The sequence below is a fragment of the Ciconia boyciana genome, chromosome 26, assembly GCF_034638445.1.
Source record: "Ciconia boyciana chromosome 26, ASM3463844v1, whole genome shotgun sequence".
NCBI classification, from domain to species: Eukaryota; Metazoa; Chordata; class Aves; order Ciconiiformes; family Ciconiidae; genus Ciconia; species Ciconia boyciana.
Genome location: NC_132959.1, coordinates 3,242,287 through 3,262,924, shown reverse-complemented (window position 1 = coordinate 3,262,924; position 20,638 = coordinate 3,242,287). Strand labels below are relative to the sequence as shown.

At 70.8% G+C, this 20,638-nt stretch overlaps 2 protein-coding genes across 3 annotated transcripts; both read right to left on the bottom strand.

Moving 5' to 3' along the window:
• Positions 1-115: 115 nt before the first annotated feature.
• Positions 116-5,122, bottom strand: CASQ1 (calsequestrin 1). Its single transcript, XM_072846495.1, has 11 exons — positions 4,883-5,122; positions 4,311-4,395; positions 3,849-3,949; positions 3,502-3,613; positions 3,080-3,153; positions 2,869-2,999; positions 1,031-1,076; positions 858-912; positions 683-783; positions 514-588; positions 116-277 (listed from the first exon to the last, which is right to left on the bottom strand). Exons 1-11 carry the CDS (start codon positions 5,120-5,122, stop codon positions 116-118), a joined length of 1,182 nt encoding a protein of 393 aa, XP_072702596.1.
• Positions 5,123-7,408: 2,286 nt separating this feature from the next.
• LOC140644186 (sodium/potassium-transporting ATPase subunit alpha-2) lies at positions 7,409-19,386 on the bottom strand. Of its 2 annotated transcripts, none has more exons than XM_072846777.1 (23): positions 19,366-19,386; positions 17,113-17,217; positions 16,961-17,020; positions 16,199-16,402; positions 15,573-15,686; positions 15,349-15,483; positions 14,817-14,934; positions 14,460-14,728; positions 14,033-14,231; positions 13,667-13,776; positions 13,417-13,551; positions 13,143-13,332; positions 12,205-12,380; positions 11,972-12,108; positions 11,753-11,903; positions 11,221-11,389; positions 10,982-11,136; positions 10,758-10,881; positions 9,253-9,398; positions 8,383-8,513; positions 8,201-8,302; positions 8,027-8,118; positions 7,409-7,437 (listed from the first exon to the last, which is right to left on the bottom strand). In XM_072846777.1, exons 1-23 carry the CDS (start codon positions 19,375-19,377, stop codon positions 7,409-7,411), a joined length of 3,063 nt encoding a protein of 1,020 aa, XP_072702878.1. In that variant the 5' UTR covers positions 19,378-19,386. The 2 variants fall into 2 exon arrangements, with proteins under 2 accessions (XP_072702878.1, XP_072702877.1); XM_072846776.1 differs by lacking the exon at positions 19,366-19,386 and adding an exon at positions 17,309-17,362.
• Between the last annotated feature and the right edge of the window lie 1,252 nt (positions 19,387-20,638).

Here is a 20,638-nt window from a genome sequence, read left to right as displayed (position 1 = left end):
GGGCCTGGAGCACCTCCACCCCCCGTGTCCCCTCCCCGGTGACACAGCCTGGTTCTTTGGGGACTTTAATGGCTCGCACAGGGATGGGGCCAGGAGTGGAGGCTCAGCACAAGGCCTAGTCGTCGTCGTCATTATCATCATCATCATCATCGTCATCGTCGTCGTCGTCGTCCTCGGTGTTGATCTCTCCCGCCAGCACGTCCTCGAGCCAGTCCTCCAGCTCCGCCGGGTCGGGGAGGTCATCCTCGTCCGCCATCTCCAGCCACACGCTGTCGGCCTGGGGACACCGGCGGGGGGACGTGGGACGGGCGGGGGGGACACCCGCTGTGGGAGGGGGCGGGGGACACCGGGGGAGGGCGTGGGACCCCCCCTGAGGAAGGGACAAGCTGGGACCCCGGCTCCCAGAGGCTGCCCTTGAGGCCCACCAGTGTGATGAGCCCGTCAGGACTCAGCCCTAAGGCTGCCTGGGGGGGGGGGGCCATGCCGGGGGTCCCGGCGGGGGGGGACACTCACGTCGGTGACGTTGACCACCCCGATCTGGGGCCGGGACAGGTCGATGCTGAAGGTTTTCTCCCAGTAGGGGATGAGCTGGGGGGAGCACACACGGGTCAGCCCCCCCGAGCCCACCCCACACTGCTGGGGGGGTCGTGGTGGGGTGTGTCCCCCCCGGGGGGGCCGGTACCAGCGGGAAATCCTCAGGGTCGATCCAGAGGATGCTGAGGTCGGGGTTGTCCGTGTTGTCCCGGGCCACGTCCTTCAGGATCTCCAGGAACTCGAACCCATCTGGGGGGGGATGGGGAGTGAGGGGCGCCGGGAGCCCCCCCGGACCCCCTGACCCCCGCGGCCCCCTCCCTCACCCGGATCATCCTCCTCTGCAAAGGCCACGATGTGGATCCCGTCCATGTCATCCTCCTGGGGGGACACGGCTGATGTCACCAGTGAGGGGGGCACCCCGAGGGGGCGGGGAGCGCCCCGAGGGGGGTCAAGGTGAGGGGGGCAGGACCCCCCACCCCTCTCCCCCTGCACTCACCCAGGTCTCGTACATGCTGTCGGGTTTGAGTTTCCGCAGAGTGGCCCTGCAAGATGGGGGGGGCGGTGAGGGCACCCCCAAACCCGACCCCGCCCCCGAAGCCGCTGCCCCCCCCGGGCTCTGCCGTGCAGCTGGGGGGGGGGGCTGCTTAGATATGGGGTGCAGCGGCTGAGGGGGGCGGGACACCGGGGCTGGCTCGGGGCGGGGGGGGCACAGGGCCGGGGCTGAGCCCCCCGGCACCGCTGCACCTCGGGGGGGGCCGCGGAGGGTCCCCCCATCTCCCCATCGCCCGCGGGATTGAGGCCGCGGCGTGGGGGCGGGTTGATCCGGGGGGATTAAGGCTGCAGGAACATCCCGGCACGCCCGGCGCTTAACCCCGCCCTGCCCGCCCCGCCGGACCCCGGCCCGCCCGGGGGGGCTCGGCTGCCCCACGGCCCACGGACCCCGGGCGGGCCCAGCCCCGCGCCCGCTGAGGCCTGGCACACTCGTGTCGCCCCAGGGGCCGCGGCCAGCAAAGCGGCGTGGGGGGAGGGGCTGGCGGGGCGGGGGAGGGGCGGGGGTGGGGGCAGGGCGCGGGCCTCGCTGCGCTCCGGGGGCCCCTCCGGCCCCCCCCCGCCCCGGGAATCCCCCAGCGCCGGGGCTGCGGCTGCCCTGGCAGTCACCTCCCATGGCAACCTGTCCCCATGGCAACCACCTCCCCATGGCAACAACCTCCCCATGGCAACGGTCTCCCGTGGCAACCACCTCCCATGGCAAACACTTCCCCATGGCAGCCATCTCCCCATGGCAACCACCTCCCCATGGAAAACACCTCCCATAGCAACCATCTCCCCATGGCAACCATCTCCCCATGGCAACCACTTCCCCATGGCAACCACTTCCCCATGGCAAACACCTCCCTTGGCAACCATCTCCCCATGGCAACCATCTCCCCATGGCAAACACTTCCCATAGCAACCATCTCCCCATGGCAACCACCTCCCATAGCAACCACTTCCCCATGGCAACCACCTCCCATGGCAACCACTTCCCCATGGCAACCACTTCCCCATGGCAACCACCTCCCATAGCAACCACTTCCCCATGGCAACCACCTCCCATGGCAACCACTTCCCCATGGCAACCACTTCCCCATGGCAACCACTTCCCCATGGCAAACACCTCCCTTGGCAACCATCTCCCCATGGCAACCACCTCCCATAGCAACCACTTCCCCATGGCAACCACCTCCCATGGCAACCACTTCCCCATGGCAACCACTTCCCCATGGCAAACACCTCCCTTGGCAACCATCTCCCCATGGCAACCACCTCCCATAGCAACCACTTCCCCATGGCAACCACCTCCCATGGCAACCACTTCCCCATGGCAACCACCTCCCATAGCAACCACTTCCCCATGGCAACCACCTCCCATGGCAATCACTTCCCCATGGCAACCACTTCCCCATGGCAACCACCTCCCTTGGCAACCATCTCCCCATGGCAACCATCTCCCCATGGCAACCATCTCCCCATGGCAACCACCTCCCATAGCAACCATCTCCCCATGGCAACCATCTCCCCATGGCAACCACCTCCCATAGCAACCATCTCCCCATGGCAACCATCTCCCCATGGCAACCACTTCCCCATGGCAACCACCTCCCTTGGCAATCACTTCCCCATGGCAACCACTTCCCCATGGCAACCACCTCCCTTGGCAACCATCATCTCCCCATGGCAACCACCTCCCATAGCAACCACTTCCCCATGGCAACCACCTCCCACGGCACCCCGGTGCCCCCAGCAGCCCCCATGGGGAAGCCAAGGCAGGGCCGGGGGCGGCCGGGCGCCCACCGCTTGTGCTCCTCCACGAAGGCCACGATCTCCTCCTTGCTGTTGGGCCGGTCGGGGATGGTCAGCGGCTCCTCCATGAAGGGCTCGTAGAAGTCGATCTCGTTCATCTTCAGGGTGAGCTTCTTGGCCGCCTGGGGCAGGTTGGGGTCCCTGAGCCACCCACGGGTGCTGGCAGGGGGTGACCCTGCCCCGCCAGGACCCTCGCCCCTACCTTGCTGTCAAAGGTGGCGAAGAAGGGGATGTAGGGGTGAAACTCCTCCGCCGCCTCCTCGAAGGCCTTGAAGTCTGGGGGAGGTGGGATGGGTCCTGGTGCCGGCACTGGGTACCGACACTGGGGACCGGCCCCGCACCGGCACCGGGTGCCAGCACCGGCCCGCCCAGCCCAGGGCCGTCCCGGTGGCTCTGGCTCCAGAAGGACCCCCCAACGCCACGGTCCCAGACATGCCCGGGGCTGGCCGGATCGGTCCCCGGTGCCCTCGTGGAGGGAGGGAGGGGTGGATGATGGATAAGGAAACGCATGGATGGAAGGAAGGCTTGGGGGCTGTGGCTGGGGTGCTGGGAGGGGACGGGGGGACACAGCGGGGACACAGGGGGACACAGGGGGACGGGAGGGGCTGCCCCAGCCCCACGTACGCTCCGAGTCCTCGTTCTTGAAGTAGCCGATGAGTTTGGGGTCATCCTCGATGTTCTCGAAGGCCTGGAGCTCGTGGTCGCCCTCAATGAACTCCACCGGGTCCTCCAGCACCTGGGGGGTGGGGGACAGCACCGGGGTCCCCAGGGACCCCCAGGTCAGGGAGAGCTGGGGGGGGGGGCAGGTCAGGACACTTGGGTCCTCCCCAGCCACGCAAAGGGAGGGTTGGGGGCCCGGACTCCTGGGTTCCCTCCTGAGATACTGGGGGGGGGGGGGGGGGACGACGGACAGGGACAGGAGTTGGGGGGTCCTGGATGCCTGGGTCCCCCGGTGGGGGAGGGGCTCTCACATCCAGCAGGAACTCCACCAGCGTGTCCGCCGCCAGCTCCCCGTCGTACTCGATCACCTCGTCCTCCTTGAACACGTAGATGCTGTCCTCCTCCGTCAGGCCTGGGGGGGCAGGGGGCTCAGCTGGGTGGCTGGGGGGTCCCGTGCCTGGTTTGGGGTCCAGTGGGGTCCCTGTGCCTGGTTGGGGGATCCTGTGCTAGATTTGGGGGTCCAAAGGGGTCTTTGTGCCTGGCTGGGGACACGGGGGGGTCCCTGTCCCGGATGGGGAGGGGGGGGCTCATGGGGATCCCTGTCTCAGGCTGGGGGATACAGAGGTCCCTGTGTCAGGTTTGGGTGGGTCCAGGGGGGTCCCTGTGCCTGGCTGGGGGGATGCAGGGGGGACCTGTGCCAGGTATGGGGATCTGGGGGGGTCGCTGTGCCTGAGGGGTCCCAGCAGGGGGCAGGGTGGGGAGGTCACCCTTACCCAGCTTTTTGGCGACGGCCGCGTCCTTCTCGGAGTCGACGAGGCCGAAGCCCACGCCCTTGTCCTCCAGCACCTGGGCTGCCAGCTGGGGGGACACCACGCTGGGGGCACCGGCCACCAGACCTGTCCCCCCTCCCCAGCCAAGGGTCCCCCAGGGTCCCCCAGGGTCCCCAGCCTGGCCGTGCCCCCCCCATCCCTCCATCCATCCATCCCCCTCCACCCGTGCCGGGGGTCCCGGCAGGTGCTGGCTCATGGGGACAGGTCCCCCCCAGCAGCCGGTGTCCCCACAGCCAGTGGCACTGGCAGCATGCCTGGTCCCTACCAGTGTTCCCCGTGCCACAAGGTTGCAGCTGCCCGTCCCACCAGGGTTCCCTGGTCCCCCCCAGTGTCCCCAGTGCCATATGGGTGTAGTTGCCCATCCCACTGGTGTCCCCTGGTCCCCCCCAGTGTCCCCAGTGCCACACAGGTGCTGGCACCCCAGCGCCGGTGCCCATCCCACCAGCATCCCCCGGTCCCTACGTTGTCCCCAGCGCCATGCGGGGTCCCCTGGGGTGTCACCCCCCCGTGCCCACCTCCAGGACGAGCTCCTCCATCTCGTGGTGGCGCTGGGCCGCCCGGTCGCCCTGGCCAGGGCGGTGGTGGAGCAGGGCCAGCACCGGGAACCGCTTCAGCATCGCCTTGTAGTTCTTCAGGGTGACGGGCAGCACCCGGTCCAGGCCGTCGTAGGTGGGGAAGTCCAGGCCCTCCCCGGCCACCCCCGGGCCCCGGGCCCCCAGCGCCAGCAGCACCAGCACCCACCCCCAGACCCCCATCGCCCACCGGGCGGACCCACGGACAGGGACGGACACACGGACGGGGACGGGCGAGTGGGCGGATGGGAGCCACGGACAGAAGGGCAGATATGGACCCGCAGAGGGGGACGGAGAGACGGACAGCTGGGGATGGGACTCACGGACAGAGGGGGACGGACAGACAGACAGATGGGGATGGGACTCACAGACAAGCAGGGATGGACACACAGCCCGGGAACGGACAGACAGCCCCTGGGCTGGACAACAGCCGGAGGGGGACAGACAGACGATGCCTTTGCGTCCAGGGAAGGACAGACAGACACAGCCCGGCTGGGACCAGCACAGGGGATGGACACGCAGCCCCTGCCTGGCCCCCGGGGGGGACGGACAGACACGGCCCCCGGGGGGGGGGACACGGGCAGACACGGCCCCTCTGGCCCCACCAGGAGGGGACAAACGGACACAGCTGCGGGGGGACACACAGACGCGCGGCCCCTTCCCAGCCCCGAAGTGGACGAAGGCACAAAGGGGGGGCTGTGGCACCCTGGCCCCCCTGCACCCCCGGCCCCCCACCACGGCCCGGGGGGGCTCAGGGCCCCGGGGGGCGCAGGGTCCAGCCGGGGGGGCTCAGCCCCGGCCCCTCCCGCCCCGCCGGCCCCGCTCCAGCTCCATATTAAGCAAGGAAAGAGGAGCCGGGGGAGGGAGCCGGGGGGGCCGGGGGCTAAAAATAAGGAGCCGAGCATGGGGTCACCAGCGCCGGGCCCAGGGACACCGCGGGGACGGGGGGCCCCGGGTGGCTGCTCCCCACCCCAGCCTCGGGGTCCCCCACGGGTGTCCGGGCCCCAGTGGGTGCTGGGGACCCCTGGGTGGCTGCTCCCCACCCCAGCCTCGGGGTCCCCCATCCCCCAGAGTCCCTGGCTGGGGACAGGGACATCCCAGAGCTGGCCCTGCGGGCAGCAGGATGGGGTCCGGGTACCCCCATCCCACCCCCCGGCACTGGGCACCCACTCCCCAGGACTGAGGGGACCCAGGCCTGGCTGGAGCCCATGGGGACCCCCCAGCCTCGCGGCCGCCAGCTGCCCGGCTCCGTCAGGGAGCGGAGACGCGGTATTTTGTCACCTCCATCCCGCTCGGATCGGGTGAGCACCTGCTCTGCTGACCACTGAGAAGTGGATCCCCCTGGGCTGGGGGGGGCGGACCCCCCGTGGCCACCCTCAGGGATGGGGGGCCTTCTCCCCAAGTCAAGAAGCCATGGGGGCCAGGCACCCCGTGCCAGGGGAGGTGGGTGCCCAGGACCCCCATGAAGGAGCTGGGGGTGTCCAGGACCCCCATACTCGGGGAGGTGGGGTGCCTGGGACCCCCTCCCCATGCCAAGGGCTGTGGGTGCCCAGGACCCCCATACCCGGGGAGGTGGGGTGCCCGAGACCCCCATGCCAAGGGCCGTGGGTGCCCAGGACCCCCATGCCAGGGCTGTGCGTGCCCAGGACCCTCACACACGGGTGCCAGTGGGCGCAGGGGGGTCCCCCTCCCCCCGCCCTGAGCCCCCTCCATCCCCAGCCCCGGTTTCGGGTGACCCCGACTCGGAGCCTCCTTATTTTTAATCCCGGGTGACACCGAAACCCGGCGGCGAAACCCGAGCAGGGCCAGACCCTGTGCCCCCCCCGCGCTGCTGACTCAGCAGGGCCGGGGCACCCCAACCCCCCCGCGGGACGGCGACCCAGGCAGCCGGGGGGGGGGGGGTTGCACCCCCATGCTGATGCACAACCACATGCACACACGCCTCACACGTGCTGCACACCCACACGTGTGGCACACTCACGCGTGTGCCCCGTGAGGCCCCAGCTGGTCATCGGGTGCTGGGGGGGCCCAGGGTGCCAGGGGGAGCTGGGGGGGGCAGCGGGTTGTTGCTACCCCCAGCTGCCCCATTGCGGAGGCTGAGAAATTATTTTGGGGGGGGGGTGAGGGGTGGCAGAGGGGGAGTTGCCCCCGGGGCTGGGTTCTGCGGGGGCAAATGCCCACAGAACTGCCCCCCGGTCCCTCTGCCCGCCCCCAGTGCCCCCCATGCCCCCTCCCAGCACAGACGAGGGCACGAAGGGGTTAAACTCTTTTATTGCTTTGAAGGTGTGCGTGGGGGGGGTCTGGGTGCCCCATGGGGGGAGCAAAGGGTGCCCCCCACCCGCACTCCTGGGTCCCCCCGGGCCGGGGGGGTCCCGACCCCCCCACCGTGCCCGGCAGCGCCAGCCCCCGGGGTTAGTATGGGGGTGCAGGGTTGGGGTGAGGGGGGGCCGGGGGGCCTCGCACGGGCTCCTAGTAGTAGGTCTCCTTCTCCACCCAGCCTGCAAGGGGGCAGGCGTCGGGGGGGGCGAGCTGGGGGTGTCCCCCACCCCCTGGGTGTGCCCCAGCCCCCCGAGTGCCCCCCACCCCTTCGGTGCCCCCCACCTCCTCCTGGGTATCCCCCTCTCTCCTGGGCTCCCCACTTCCCTGGGTTCCCCCAAACTCCCTTGGGTGCTCCCCATGCCTCTTGGGTGCCCCCCCCTTCCCTAGGTCCCCCCCCAACCCCTGTGGGTGCCCCCACCCACCCGGGTATCCCCTAACACCCCCTCCCACCCCATGCCCCCACTCCTTTGGGTGCTGGTGCCAGCCCTGAGGGTGGTTTTGGGGGCAGCATCTCCTGTGGGGGCAGTGGGGGGCGGGGGAGCAAGACGGGGGGCTCAAGGGGCTGTGCCAGTCTGGGGGGCAGTGGCCACTTTGGGGGGCAGCGATGACTTTATGGTGCTCAAAAGGGGGTTTGGGGGCTGTGCCCCAAACGGGGAGACAGCAATGCTCACCCTGGAGAGGGGGCAATACCCATGGGGGAGGTTTGGGGGGGCCATGCCAGGGGTGGGGAGGGGCCACGCCGGGGGGCTTGGGGGGGGTCTCACTCACCACCGGGGTAGCGGCGCAGGATGAGCTTGCGCACCTCGTCGTAGGCGAAGATGAGGAGGCTGTAGGGGAAGGCGCAGAACCACCAGGTGACCCTGGGGGGGGGGCAGCGTTAGTGGGGGGGCACCCCGGGGGGGGGGGCAGGGTCGGGGTGTGCCCCCCCCCCCCCCCCCTCACTTGAGGGGGTACATGCGCAGGGCCACCCCCATGCCGGGGCAGTAGGAGAGAAACGCTGCCAGCGCCGTCTCCTCCAGCAGCCCGAAGATCAGGATCTTGTTCCTGTGGGAGAGCGGCGTGGGCGCGCGGCACGGGGGGGGCGGGGAGCACCCATGGGTGCTGGGGGGAGCGGGGGCACCCACTTCATGCCCTGCTGGAAGACGGAGTTGCGGCGGGTCTTGCAGATGATGAGATCGGCCCATTGCACCACCACGATGCTGGCGAAGAAGGCCGTGTGGCAGGTGAACTCCACCACCTTGCGCTGCTCGTAGGTCTGGGGGGGGGCACGGCCTCAGTGCGCGCCCGCGTGCCCCCCGCTTCGCACACCCGCGTGCCCCCCGCTTCGCATGCTCACGCACGGGACGTCACGCACAAGCATGCACCGTGCAGGGGTAGGTGCAAGAGCAAGCGTGCAAGAGGATGTGCAGAAGGACGTGTGGGACGGCACGTGCAAACACACCCACGCATGAGTGCGTGCGTGCAAGGGCTTTGCACAAGTGCAGACGTGCAAGGACGTGTGCCTAAGCATGTGAGAGCACACACACACACACGAGCGCCATGATGCAGGGGCACGAGCAAGTGTGCAAGGGGATGTGCAGAAGGACGAGCGTGGGATGGTATGTGCAAACGCGCTCACATGTGTGTGCACGCGCGCAAGGGCTTTCACAAGCACAGGCGTGTGAGGGCGCACACGCCTAAGCACGTGTGAGCACACGCTCACGAGCACAGCCGTGCAACGGCAGGTGCGTAAACGGGTGTGCGCAGGTCTGCAAGGGCACATGCAAACACACGCGCGTGCGCGTACACACAAACACCCTGCACCCGCACGCTCGTGCAAGGCCGTTGCACAAGCCCCGGCGTGCGTTTACACGTGCACAACCACGGGCAGGTGAGGGCACAGGCGTAAGCACACGCGGAGCAGAGTTGTGCCCAGCAGGTGCACAAGCGGGCGTGCAAGGGATATGCGAGGGGCGTGCGAGGGGCGTGCGAGGGGCGTGCGAGGGCCCACTCACCCACTCCTGGCCGTAGGAGTCCTCCAGGTCGTTGGTGGAGCGGTCGTCCCAGGCCAGGCGGATGCCCACCAGCGTGCCGGGCAGGAACCCGTTCTCCGCCAGGATCACGAAGTAGGTGAAGAAACCGCCCAGCGCCTGGATCATCCCTGCGGGAGCCGCACCCCGGATCAGCGCCCCGGGGTCGGGAGGGGCACCCCCAGAATCGAGGATCGGCACCCCCGGAGCAGGGATCGGCACCCCCAGAGCAGGGACGGGCACCCCCGGAGCAGGGATCGGCACCCCAGAATCGAGGATCGGCACCCCCGGAGCAGGGACGGGCACCCCCGGAGCAGGGATCAGCGCCCCGGGGTCGGGAGGGGCACCCCCAGAATCGAGGATCGGCACCCCTGGAGCAGGGATCGGCACCCCCAGAGCAGGGACGGGCACCCCCGCGGCAGGGGGCGGCACCCCACAATCGAGGATCGGCACCCCGGAGCAGGGACGGGCACCCCGGAGCAGGGATCAGCGCCCCGGGGTCGCGAGGGGCACCCCCAGAATCGAGGATCGGCACCCCTGGAGCAGGGATCGGCACCCCCAGAGCAGGGACGGGCACCCCCGGAGCAGGGATCGGCACCCCAGAATCGAGGATCGGCACCCCCGGAGCAGGGACGGGCACCCCCGGAGCAGGGATCAGCGCCCCGGGGTCGGGAGGGGCACCCCCAGAATCGAGGATCGGCACCCCCAGAGCAGGGATCGGCACCCCCAGAGCAGGGACGGGCACCCCCGGAGCAGGGATTGGCACCCCAGAATCGAGGATCGGCACGCCCGGAGCAGGGATCGGCACCCCCAGCATCAGGGACCGGCACCCCCGGGATCAGCCCCCCAAGGGCCACGGGGGTGTGGGGTCAGGGCACAGCTGATCGCGGCACAGCCCGGTGTCACTCGCTGTCCCGGGATCACAGGTGGGTGCTCCACTGTCACCAGTGGGTGCCCCAGGGTCACACGGGGCTCCAGATGCCAGCTGGGGGGACGCCACTCGGTATCACCAGTGGGTCCTGGGGTGCCCTTGATATCTCAGGTGGGTGCTCTGGGGTCACCCGTGGGTGCTCTGGGGTCACACTGTGCCTGGTGCCAGCTGGGGGAGACACCCCTGGTGTCACCCAGTGGCCATGGTGCCAGCCGGGGGGACGTCCCCTGGTATCTCTAGTGGGTGCCCTGGGGTCACTAGTGGGTCCTGGGGTACCACTTGGTGCCCTGGGGTGACAAGCAGGTGCCTCTTTGTCACACAGTGCCCCTAATGCCGGTTGGAGGGGACCCAGTGTCACTAGTGGGAGTCCTGGGGTCACCGGTGGGTCCTGAGGTGCCACTGGGAGCCCTGGTGTCACACAGTGGCCATGGTGCCAGCTGGGGGGGATGTCCCCTGAATTGTCTAGTGAGCGCCCGGTGTCACTGGTGGATCCCAGGGTGCTGGTGGCACCCATTGTCCCCAGTGCCACCCAGGGGGGTCCCGCGCCCCCACCCCTCACCGATCTGCCCGTAGGCCATGCTGATGAGCCGCTCGTTCACCAGCTTGTCGGTCCGGGGGTTCCGGGGCTGCCGCTTCATGATGTCGCTCTCGGCCGCCTCGTAGGCCAGCGAGATGGCGGGGACCTGCGTGGTGGGGGAGTCCGTCACCCCCTGTCACCCCCCGTCACCCCCCGTCCTCTCGTCCTCCATCACCCCCCGCCCCCTCGGCCAGCCCCGGTCTCACCATGTCGGTGCCCAGGTCGATGCAGAGGATGGTGACGGTGCCCAGGGGCAGGGGGATGTTGGCGATGATGAAGAGGAGGAAGGGGGTGATCTCGGGGATGTTGCTGGTCAGGGTGTAGGCGATGGACTTCTTCAGGTTGTCAAAGATCAGGCGTCCTGTGGGGGACGGGGGGTGGTGGGTGACGGGGGCGGCGGGCGCCCATCCCGGGGGAGGAGGGTGATGGAGGGGCTGGCACCAACCTTCCTCCACGCCGGTGACGATGGAGGCGAAGTTGTCATCGAGGAGGATCATGTCGGCCGCCTGCTTGGAGACGTCGGAGCCGGCGATGCCCATGGCGATGCCGATGTCGGCCTTCTTCAGCGCCGGGGAGTCGTTCACCCCGTCCCCCGTCACCGCCACGATGGCACCCTGGGGACGCGGGGGTCAGGCACCGCGGGGCACGGGAACGGGGCACCACGGGGCACGGGGATGGAGGTATCGTGGGGCACGGGGATGGGGACGCCATGGGGCACGAGGATGGGGATGGGGACACCGCGGGGCATGGGTACAGCAGGGTACCTTGGGGTAGAGGGAAAGGGGCACCATGGGGCACAGGGATGGGGACAAGGTGGAGCACGGGGACAGGGCACGGCAGGGCACAAGGACAGGGGCACCACAGGGCACAGGGATCGGGACACCGTGGGGCACGGGGACAAGGGCACTGTGAGGCAGGAGGATGGGGACATCGTGGGGCACAGGGACGGGGCAGCAGGGGACACGGGGACGGGGCACCTGGCGCTGGCAGCCCTCCACGATGATGAGCTTCTGCTGGGGGGACGTGCGGGCGAAGACGATCTCGGTGTGGTTCTTGAGGATCTCGTCCAGCTGCTCCGAGGTCATGTCCTTCAGGTCGGAGCCATGCACCACGCAGGCCTTCGCCTCCCTGCCACACCGCAGCCTGAGCCGGGGCCGCCGGACCCCCCGGGACCCCCCCCCGGCACCGGCACCTACCGGGGGTTGACCTGGCTGACGGGGATGTTGAGGCGGGCGGCGATGTCCTCCACCGTCTCGTTGCCCTCCGAGATGATGCCCACCCCCTTGGCGATGGCCTTGGCCGTGATGGGGTGGTCCCCGGTCACCATGATCACCTTGGGGACGGACACACACACAGAGGGGTGACCCCTGCTGGGGGGGGGGAGAGGGGAGCCTGGGAGGATCAGGGGGTGCACGGGGGGGGGTCTCACCTTGATGCCGGCGCTGCGGCACTTGCCGACGGCGTCGGGGACAGCGGCGCGCGGCGGGTCGATCATGGACATCAGCCCCACGAAGCAGAGGTCGTTGGTGGGGAAGTTGACGTCGTCAGCGTCAAACCTGAACCCGCGGGGGAACTTGTCCGGGGGCAGGTAGAGGTGGCAGAAACCTGGCAGGCGCCGGCGGGTGACGGGGTGCAGGCGCCCACGGGCACCCCCTTCCCTCTCCCGGTCCTCCTTATCCTGGCCACGACCCCCCCGGTGCCACCTTTGCCCCTGCGTCCCTTGTGCTCGTGCCCCCCCAGTCCCCTTCACCAGTGCCCCCCGTGCCTCCCTGCCCCCCATGTCCCCTGTCCCCCCACGGTCCTACACCCCATGTCCTCCACACACCGTGTTCCCTTGCCCCCTGTGTGCCCCGTCCCCCCACGTCCCCTGTGTCCCTAAGCCTGACCCCCCCACGCTGTGTCCCCGCGTCCCTCTGCCCGTGCCCCTGCCATGTCCTCCATGTCCCTACGTCCCTACGTCCTTCGCACCCCCCGTCCCCATGTCCCTTTGTCCCCACATCCTTCGTAGCCCCCTGCCACCACGTCCCCCATGCCCCCCACGTCCCCTCGCCCTGTGTCCCCCACATCCCCCGTCACCCCACCCCATGCCCCCGTGTCCCTACACCCCACGCCCACCACACTGGTGCCCCCACGCTCCTGTCCCTGCCCCATCCCCCGTGCCCCCCGTGGCCCCCACACCCTTCATATCCCCCTGCCCCCGTGTCCCCCACATCCAGATGCCCCACCTCGCCCCGTCCCATCTCCCCCATACCCCCGTCACCCCACCCCACGCCCCCACACCCCACGCCCACCACGCGCTCGTGCCCCCACGCGCCCCTCCCTGCCCCATCCCCTGCGCCCCCGCGCCCCCCGCGCCCCCGCCCTCACCCAGGACGCGCTCGCCCAGCCCCCCCAGCTCCAGGTAGGCGTTCTGGAAGGCCTCCCGCATCTCCTGGTCCAGCGGCACCTCCTGGCCCTGCAGCAGGATGCGGGAGCAGCGGTCCAGGATGCGCTCGGGGGCCCCCTTCATCACCAGCAGGTACCCCTGGGGGTCTTCCTCCCGCTCGTGGATGGAGAGCTGCGGGCACAGCGGGCGCGCTGGCACCGGGTGGCACCGACCAACTGCCCTGGGGTCACCGCCGCCGCCGCCACCCCGGCAGACCTGGTACTTGTTGGTGGAGTTGAAGGGGATCTCGGTGACTTTGGGGTTCTTGTCCCGCATCTTCTTGACGGAGCCGCAGGAGAGCTGGATACACTTCAGCAGCGCCGACTCCGAGGCGTCACCCGCCGTGTCCCGCTGGCGTGGGGAAGGGTGCTGAGGGTGATGCCGGCGGCGCGGGGGGCACTGGGGCCGGCACCGCCCCGGCTCTCGGTAGGATTCGGGGGGTTCTGGGGGGTCAGCACCTACCTACCTTGGAAATGGAGATGTTTTCCTGGCCTGGCTTGAAGACGGCGCGGTTGCAGAGCCCGGCGATGCGTGCCAGCGCTGCCCAGGTGGGCGAGCGCTTGTCGAAGGTGGCACCTGGGGGACCCCCAGCCCCATCAGCTGCGCTGGGGCCCCCCATCTTCTCTGGGGACACCTCCTGCGCTCCCAGAGGTGCCCTGGGGACCCAGGGAAGGAGGTGCCCAGGGAAGGGGGTGCTGAAGGCAAGGGGGTGCCAGGGGAAGGGGTGCCAGGGGAGTGACATCTGGGTGCAGGGGCAAGAAAGGGGTGCTCCTGGGGTCGGGGTGCTCGGGGGGCCAGAGTGCTCAGGGGGGTCAGGGTGCCAACCACCCACCCGACTGGTCCTCGGTGGTGTCGGCCTCGTGGATCTGGTTGTCGAACCACATGTGGGCGACGGTCATGCGGTTCTGGGTGAGGGTCCCCGTCTTGTCGGAGCAGATGGTGGAGGTGGAGCCCAGCGTCTCCACCGCCTCCAGGTTCTTCACCAGGCAGTTCTTCCGCGCCATGCGCTTGGCCGTGAGCGTCAGGCACACCTGGGGGGGCACCGCGGGGCTCAGCGGGCACCCACGGGGCTCGCAGGGCACCCATGGGTGTCGGCAAGCACCAGGCACTAGGCATTGCTGGGTGCACCAGGGCCAGCCCAGCAGAACCAGTCCCCAACAACTCCCTCCCAGTAGAACCAGTGCCCACCGCCTCCCTCCCAGTGAAACCAGTGCCCCCCCTGCACCTTCCCACCCCTCCGCTCCCCCGGTGGCTCTTACGGTGACGGTGGCCAGCAGCCCCTCGGGGACGTTGGCCACGATGATGCCGATGAGGAAGATGACGGCCTCCAGCCAGGTGTAGCCCAGGATGAGGGAGAGGATGAAGAAGGAGAGGCCGAGGAAGACGGCGACGCCGGTGATGAGGCGGATGAAGTGCTCGATCTCCATGGCGATGGGCGTGCGCCCCACCTCCAGCCCCGAGGCCAGCGAGGCGATGCGCCCCATCACCGTCCGGTCCCCCGTGGAGATGACGATGCCGCGGGCGGTGCCTGGTGGGACAGGGAGGGGTGACGTGGCCCCGGGGGGTCCCGGGGACACCCCCCTGCCCCGCACGGGCGGGGACCCCCGGGGACCCACCTTCCACGCAGTTGGTGGAGAAGAAGCAGATGTTGCGGGTCTCCAGCGGGTTCTCGTGGGTGAACTCGGGCGAGCGGGTCTGCGGCTCTGACTCCCCGGTCAGCGACGAGTTGTCCACCTGGCGCCACGGCACGGGTGGGTGCCGGCGGCACCGGGCACTGCCGGGCTCGGCTGGACTCGGGCCAGCCCCGCTGTCCCCATGCCAGCCCTGGTGCCCACCCGGTGCCCTCCACGGTGCCCACCCTATATAAGTCATGGTACCTGAGCCATACTGGTCCCCGTGCCCACCTCATGCTGGTCCCAGTGCCCACCCCCTGCTACCCGCGGTGCCCACCCCATGCCAGCCGCGATGCCTGAACCACGCCATCGCTGCTGCCCACCCCATGCCCCTCCTGGTGCCCACTCAATGCCAGTGCTGGTGCCCACTCCATGTCACCCATGATACCCACCCCACGCCAGCCCCCGTGCCCACCCCATGTCACCACCGGTGCCCACCCCACGCCAGCCCCAGTGCCCACCAGTGCCTGCTCACCTTGCAGCCGTGGGAGGAGATGATGCGCATGTCGGCGGGCACCCGGTCCCCCCCCTTCACCTCCACCAGGTCGCCCACCACCACGTTCTCCGCGTTGATCTGGATCTTCTCGCCCTCGCGGATCACCAGCGCTTGCTGCCGGGGTGCAGGGCACCCTGAGGGATGCCCGGGCACCCCCACCCCACCCGGGACCCCCGTGCCGGCTGCCCACCCGGGGCTCCTACCTGGGGCACCATGTTCTTGAAGGAGTCCATGATCTTGGAGCTTTTGGCCTCTTGGTAGTAGGAGAAGCAGCCGGTGACGATGACGACGGCGGCCAGCACCACCCCCAGGTACAGCTGGGACCCAGGCGGTGCCTCAGCACCCAGCACCCTGGGGTGCAGGGTGGGACCCCCCAGGTCCCCCCCACCACAGGGCGCTACAGAGGGGACCCCCACGCCAGCCCGGCCCATTTGCCCCCCACATCCAGACCCCCCCAAGAGCTGGCACGTGGTGGCGGGGGGCACACGCCTGTGCCCATGCTGCCCCTGACCCCCCACGGTACCTGTGCCCCCCAGGGTGCCCGTGCCCCCTCCAACGCTCGTGCACCCCAGGGTGCCCATGCCCCTGCAATGTCTGCCCCCCACCATGCCCATGCACCCCCTGATGCCCGTGCACCCCAGGGTGCTCATGAACCCCACGATGCCCATGCCCCATGATGCCTGTGCCCCCCCAAGGGTGCTCGCCCTCCCCAAAGGTGCCCATGCCCCTGCAGTGCTCGTGCCCCCCATGATGCCTGTGCCCCTGCAATTCTCGTGCACCCCCGATGCCCGTGCCCCCCCGATGCCCGTGCCCCCCCCAACACCCTCACGTTGTCGTTGGAGGGCTCGTCCTCCATGGCAGCCTGGATGCCGTAGGCCAGGAAGCAGAGGATGGCCCCGATCCAGAGCAGGATGGAGAAGCCCCCGAAGAGCTGCCGGCAGAACTTGACCCACTCGGGGGTGGTGGGGGGGGGCGTCAGGGCGTTGGGGCCGTCCTGCACCAGGATCTCCGCCGCCCGCGCGTTGGTCAGGCCCTGCGGGACGGGCACACGCTGCCACCCCGGGGACAGGGGGCGGGAGGGGACGGGGGTCCCACCCAGGGGACACCCTGTGGGTCCGGGAGGGCAGGGTGCCACAGCCAGGGCACCCTGGGGAGATGTGGGGGCTACAGGGGGCATGGCCGGCGGGACCCGTGGGGACAGGAGGGGACAGGGGCCATGGCTGGGGGTCACCCATGGGGACAGGGATGCAGGGTGCCAGGATGGCACAAGGGGCACGGCTGGGTGTCACCCAGGGGGACGGGGATGCGGGTGCCAGGAAGGGACAGATGGCACAACCAGAGGGTCACCCATGGGGACAGGGTGCCAGGAAGGGACAGGGGACATGGCTGGGTGTCACCCATAGGGACAGGGATGTGGGATGCCAGGAGGGGATGGAGGGCACAGCTCGGGGTCACCCATGGGGACAGGAGGGATACGGGACGCTGGGAGGGGACAGGAGGCACGGCTGGGTGTCACCCACGGGGACACGAGGGATGCGGGATGCTGGAGATGGCATCAAGGGTGGGACATGGGGACGTGGGGACAGCTCACCCGGGACAGGTCCACCTGGTACTTCCTGCCCAGCTCATCCAGGGACAGCTTGTGGTCGTCCTGCCGGGCACACGTCACCCGCGTCACCCCGGCCAGGGAGGCACGGTCGGGTGTCCCCGGCGTCCCTGGTGTCCCCCCGGTCCCCTCCTCACCAAGTTGACCTCCTTCTTCAGCTCATCCAGCTCCTTCTCCTTCTGCTTCCTCTTGCCCCCCCCGTTCTCGGAGGTGGTGGCAGCGGGCGAGTACTCCCGGCCGGCCTGCGGGCGCAGGACCCCGTGGGCACGCTGGCACCGCCGGCGTGGCTGGCACCGCCGGCGGCACGGCCCTCGCCGTGGGCACGGGCATTACCATGGGCATGGATGTCACCGCCAGCATGGGGGTCACGGTGGCCACAGGCATCATCGAGGGTACGGGGCGTCACCGTGGGCACGGGGGGGGCTGCAGGCACCGGTGGCAGCGTGGGCATGGGGGGCACCGCAGGCGGGGGGGGGGCCAAGTTAGGGAGGCACCGGGGGTGGGGGTGGCAGTGAAGGTGGGGGTGGCACTGTGGTGACGGGGGTGGCTCTGTGGCTGTGGGGGTGTCCCCAGGGCCATGGGGGTGTCGCTGTGGTCATGGGGGTGTCGCTGTGGAGGGGGTCCCCAGGGCTGGGGGAGGGGGCGTCACTGTGGTGATGGGGGTGACACTGTGGCTGTGGGGGTGGCACTGTCCTTGGGGCCATAGGGGTGGCACGGTGGTCATGGGGGTGTCCCCAGGGCCACGGGGGTGTCACTGTGGCCGTGGGGGTGTCACTGTGGCTGGGGGGGGGGTCCCCACAAGCTGGGGAGAGGAACACACCACCAGCACCGAGGGCGTCACGGAGAGGCAGAGGTGCCGCTGCAGGCAGGGGACGGGCGGCCCTGCCCGCTCTCCTTGTAGGGGGGGACACGGCCCCCCCCAGACCCCCCGCTGGCAGCGGCAGGGGGTCCCCAGGCTGGCAGGGCCCGGTGGCACGTCTGCGGCAGCTCGGCCCACGAGCCGGGGCTTGGCAGGAGCGGGCAGGGGCCGGGGGGGCAGCGGGTGCCCCAGCGTGGGGCCGGGGGGGGCCGGGGGGGCCGATGCGGTCATGGAAAACGGCCCCGGTGCCAAGAACAACGGCCGGGAGCGGAGGGGTCATGTTACCGCGGGGACGGGGACACGGGGGCACCCACACCCACCCCCTACGGGGCACCCCCACGCGTGGGGGCTCTGCTGCCTGCCCCCCCCATGGACTTTGGGGACCCCAGAACCCCACGCGGGGAGACTTTGGCTTTGCACGGGGGGGTGTCCCACTTGCTGTGGGAACCCCGGGATTTGGGGGGGGGTGTCAGGAGGGTGGCAGTGGGTGGGGTGGTGGGTGTCATGTCATGTCCGTTCTCCCCCCCCCCCCGGCATTTCCCTGGGGGGAGCCTGCCAGGAGGTGATGGGGGGGGACACCCGAGGGGGGGCACCCCCTGTCCCACATCCTCCGGGGTCCTCCCCACCTTTGGGTGGGTGCCCAGGGGCCGGGGGGTCCCGGCGTGGGGGGGTCCCGGCTGTGCCAGGCGGGACGGGGGGGCCCGGCGGGATGGGGGCTGCCGGGCGAGGCGCCAGCCCCGGCTCAGGGCCCCCCCGCGGCCGTTGCCACGGCACCGGGGACCCTGGCGCTGAGCAGCCGGGGCCACGGGCACGGGGCCACGGGCACGGGTGGGGGACGGGCATGGGGGGCGTTCCTCCGCGGGGGCACCCCGGCTCCGTGCCTCAGTTTCCCCACCATGGGGGACTTTCTCCCCGCCCCTCCCCTCGCATTCCTTCCCCGAAGCGGGGGGGGGACCCAGGCGTCCGGGCAGCTGCCCACCCGTGTCGGGGGTCACTCGAGACCGGGGAGGGGTGGCAGCGGGACTCTGGGGGCGGGGTGGGGGAGGGGGTGGCACTGGCATCGAGGCAGGGGCAGGGGTAGCAGTGGGACCCTGGGGGTGGCGGCGGGGAGCATGGGGGCCGCGGGACGCCCGTGCGTGGGTGCTGGTGCCGGGGGCAGGGCCCGGCGGGGAGAGCGCCCACAGGCGGCAGCGGGTGGGTGATGTGGGGGCCCCGCGGGGGTGGGTGCCGCCTGGCAGCGGGCGGGTGTCCGCACGGGTGGGTGCCCCGGGAGCGGGTGTCCCGCCTGGGCGGGTGCCGGCTGGCAGCGGGTGGGTGATGTGAGGGCCCCGCGTGGGTGGGTGCCCCGCGTGGGGGGGGTGCCGCCTGGCAGAGGGCGGGTGCCCGCACGGTTGGGTGCCAGGGTCGGGTACCGGGTGGCAGCAGGCGGGTGCCCTCAGGGCTGGGCGCTCCGGGGGGGGAGGTGGGTGCCTCGCGTGGGTGGGTGCCCCGCGTGGGCGGGCAGCGGGCGCCCCGGGCCGCACCTACTCACCCCTCTGCCCATGGCGCTGCCGTCGCTGCTCTCGGCCCGGGGCACTCGGGGGCGGCGGCGGCGGCGGCCGAGAAAAACCCTCCCGGGCCCCGCCCGGCCCTGCCCCCGCCCCCGGCCGGGCCGGCCCCCGCCCCCTCCATCCCCCCGGTCCCTCCTGGCCGGACCCGGACCCCCACCTCGCACCCCCTCTCCGGTCCCCCCCGTTTTGGTGGGGGGTGGGGGGGCGCTCCTCCCGCCCCCTCGGCCGTGCCGGGGGTCTCCGGGCCCCTCCCGGTGCCAGCCCCCCCCCCCCCGGAGGTGGCCGTGGGAGCCGCGCGTCCGGGGCGGTGGGGGGTCCCGGCCGAGCGCTGGGAACCAGGAGTCCGGGCCGGGGGCCGCCCCTCCTGACCCCCCCGCTGACCCCAAGGCTGGGGCCCCCATGCCGACCCCACGGACGCCGGGGTCCCTCCCTGCAGCCTCCCCGCCCCGCCCCGAGCAGGGGGTGACCCGGGGGGGGGAGGGCAGTTTGGGGTGGGGGCTGGTCCCCACTCCAGCGTGTCCCCAGTTCTCCCAGTGCGCTCCTGCCCCGGCGGGGGACGCTGGTGCCACCGGGCAGCAACCGGGAACGTGGGACGACTAAAATTAGCGGGGAGCGGCCAGGGCCGGGGGGGCTGGGCCGGGGGGGGGCTGTGCCGGGGGGGCTGAGCCCGGGGCCGAGCGTGCCTGTGGCCGGCTGTGCCCGGGCTGGCTGTGCCCGGGACCGGCTGTCCCCAGAGAGCTGGGGCTGTGCCCGGGGACACGGTTGTGCCCGGGGACCGGCTGTGCCCAGGGCGGTTGTGCCCGGGGACCGGCTGTTCCCGGGGTGGCTGTGCCCGGGGACCGGCTGTGCCCGGGGACCGGCTGTCCCCAGAGAGCTGGGGCTGTGCCCGGGGTGGCTGTGCCCGGGGACACGGTTGTGCCTGGGGACACGGTTGTGCCAGGGCGGTGCCCAGTGTCAGGTCCTGACACCCCCAAACCCCCCTCAGTGCCCCCCCCAACCCTCCAGCCCCCCGTCCCCCCGGCTGCCCGGTCCTGCCCCGCAGCCCCAGTGCCCCCAGTCCCACTCCAAGGTCACCTCCCAGTACACCCCCCCGGCCTCCCAGGGTCCGGCTTAGTCGCCATGGCAACCGTCAAGGGCAGCTCAAGGGCATGGGGGGGGCACGGCCGTGGGGCCCACAGCCCCCTGCACCAGTGCCACCAGTCCGCACCAGTGCGCCCAGCATCCCTGCAGCCCAGTCTGCTGCACCAGTTCCCC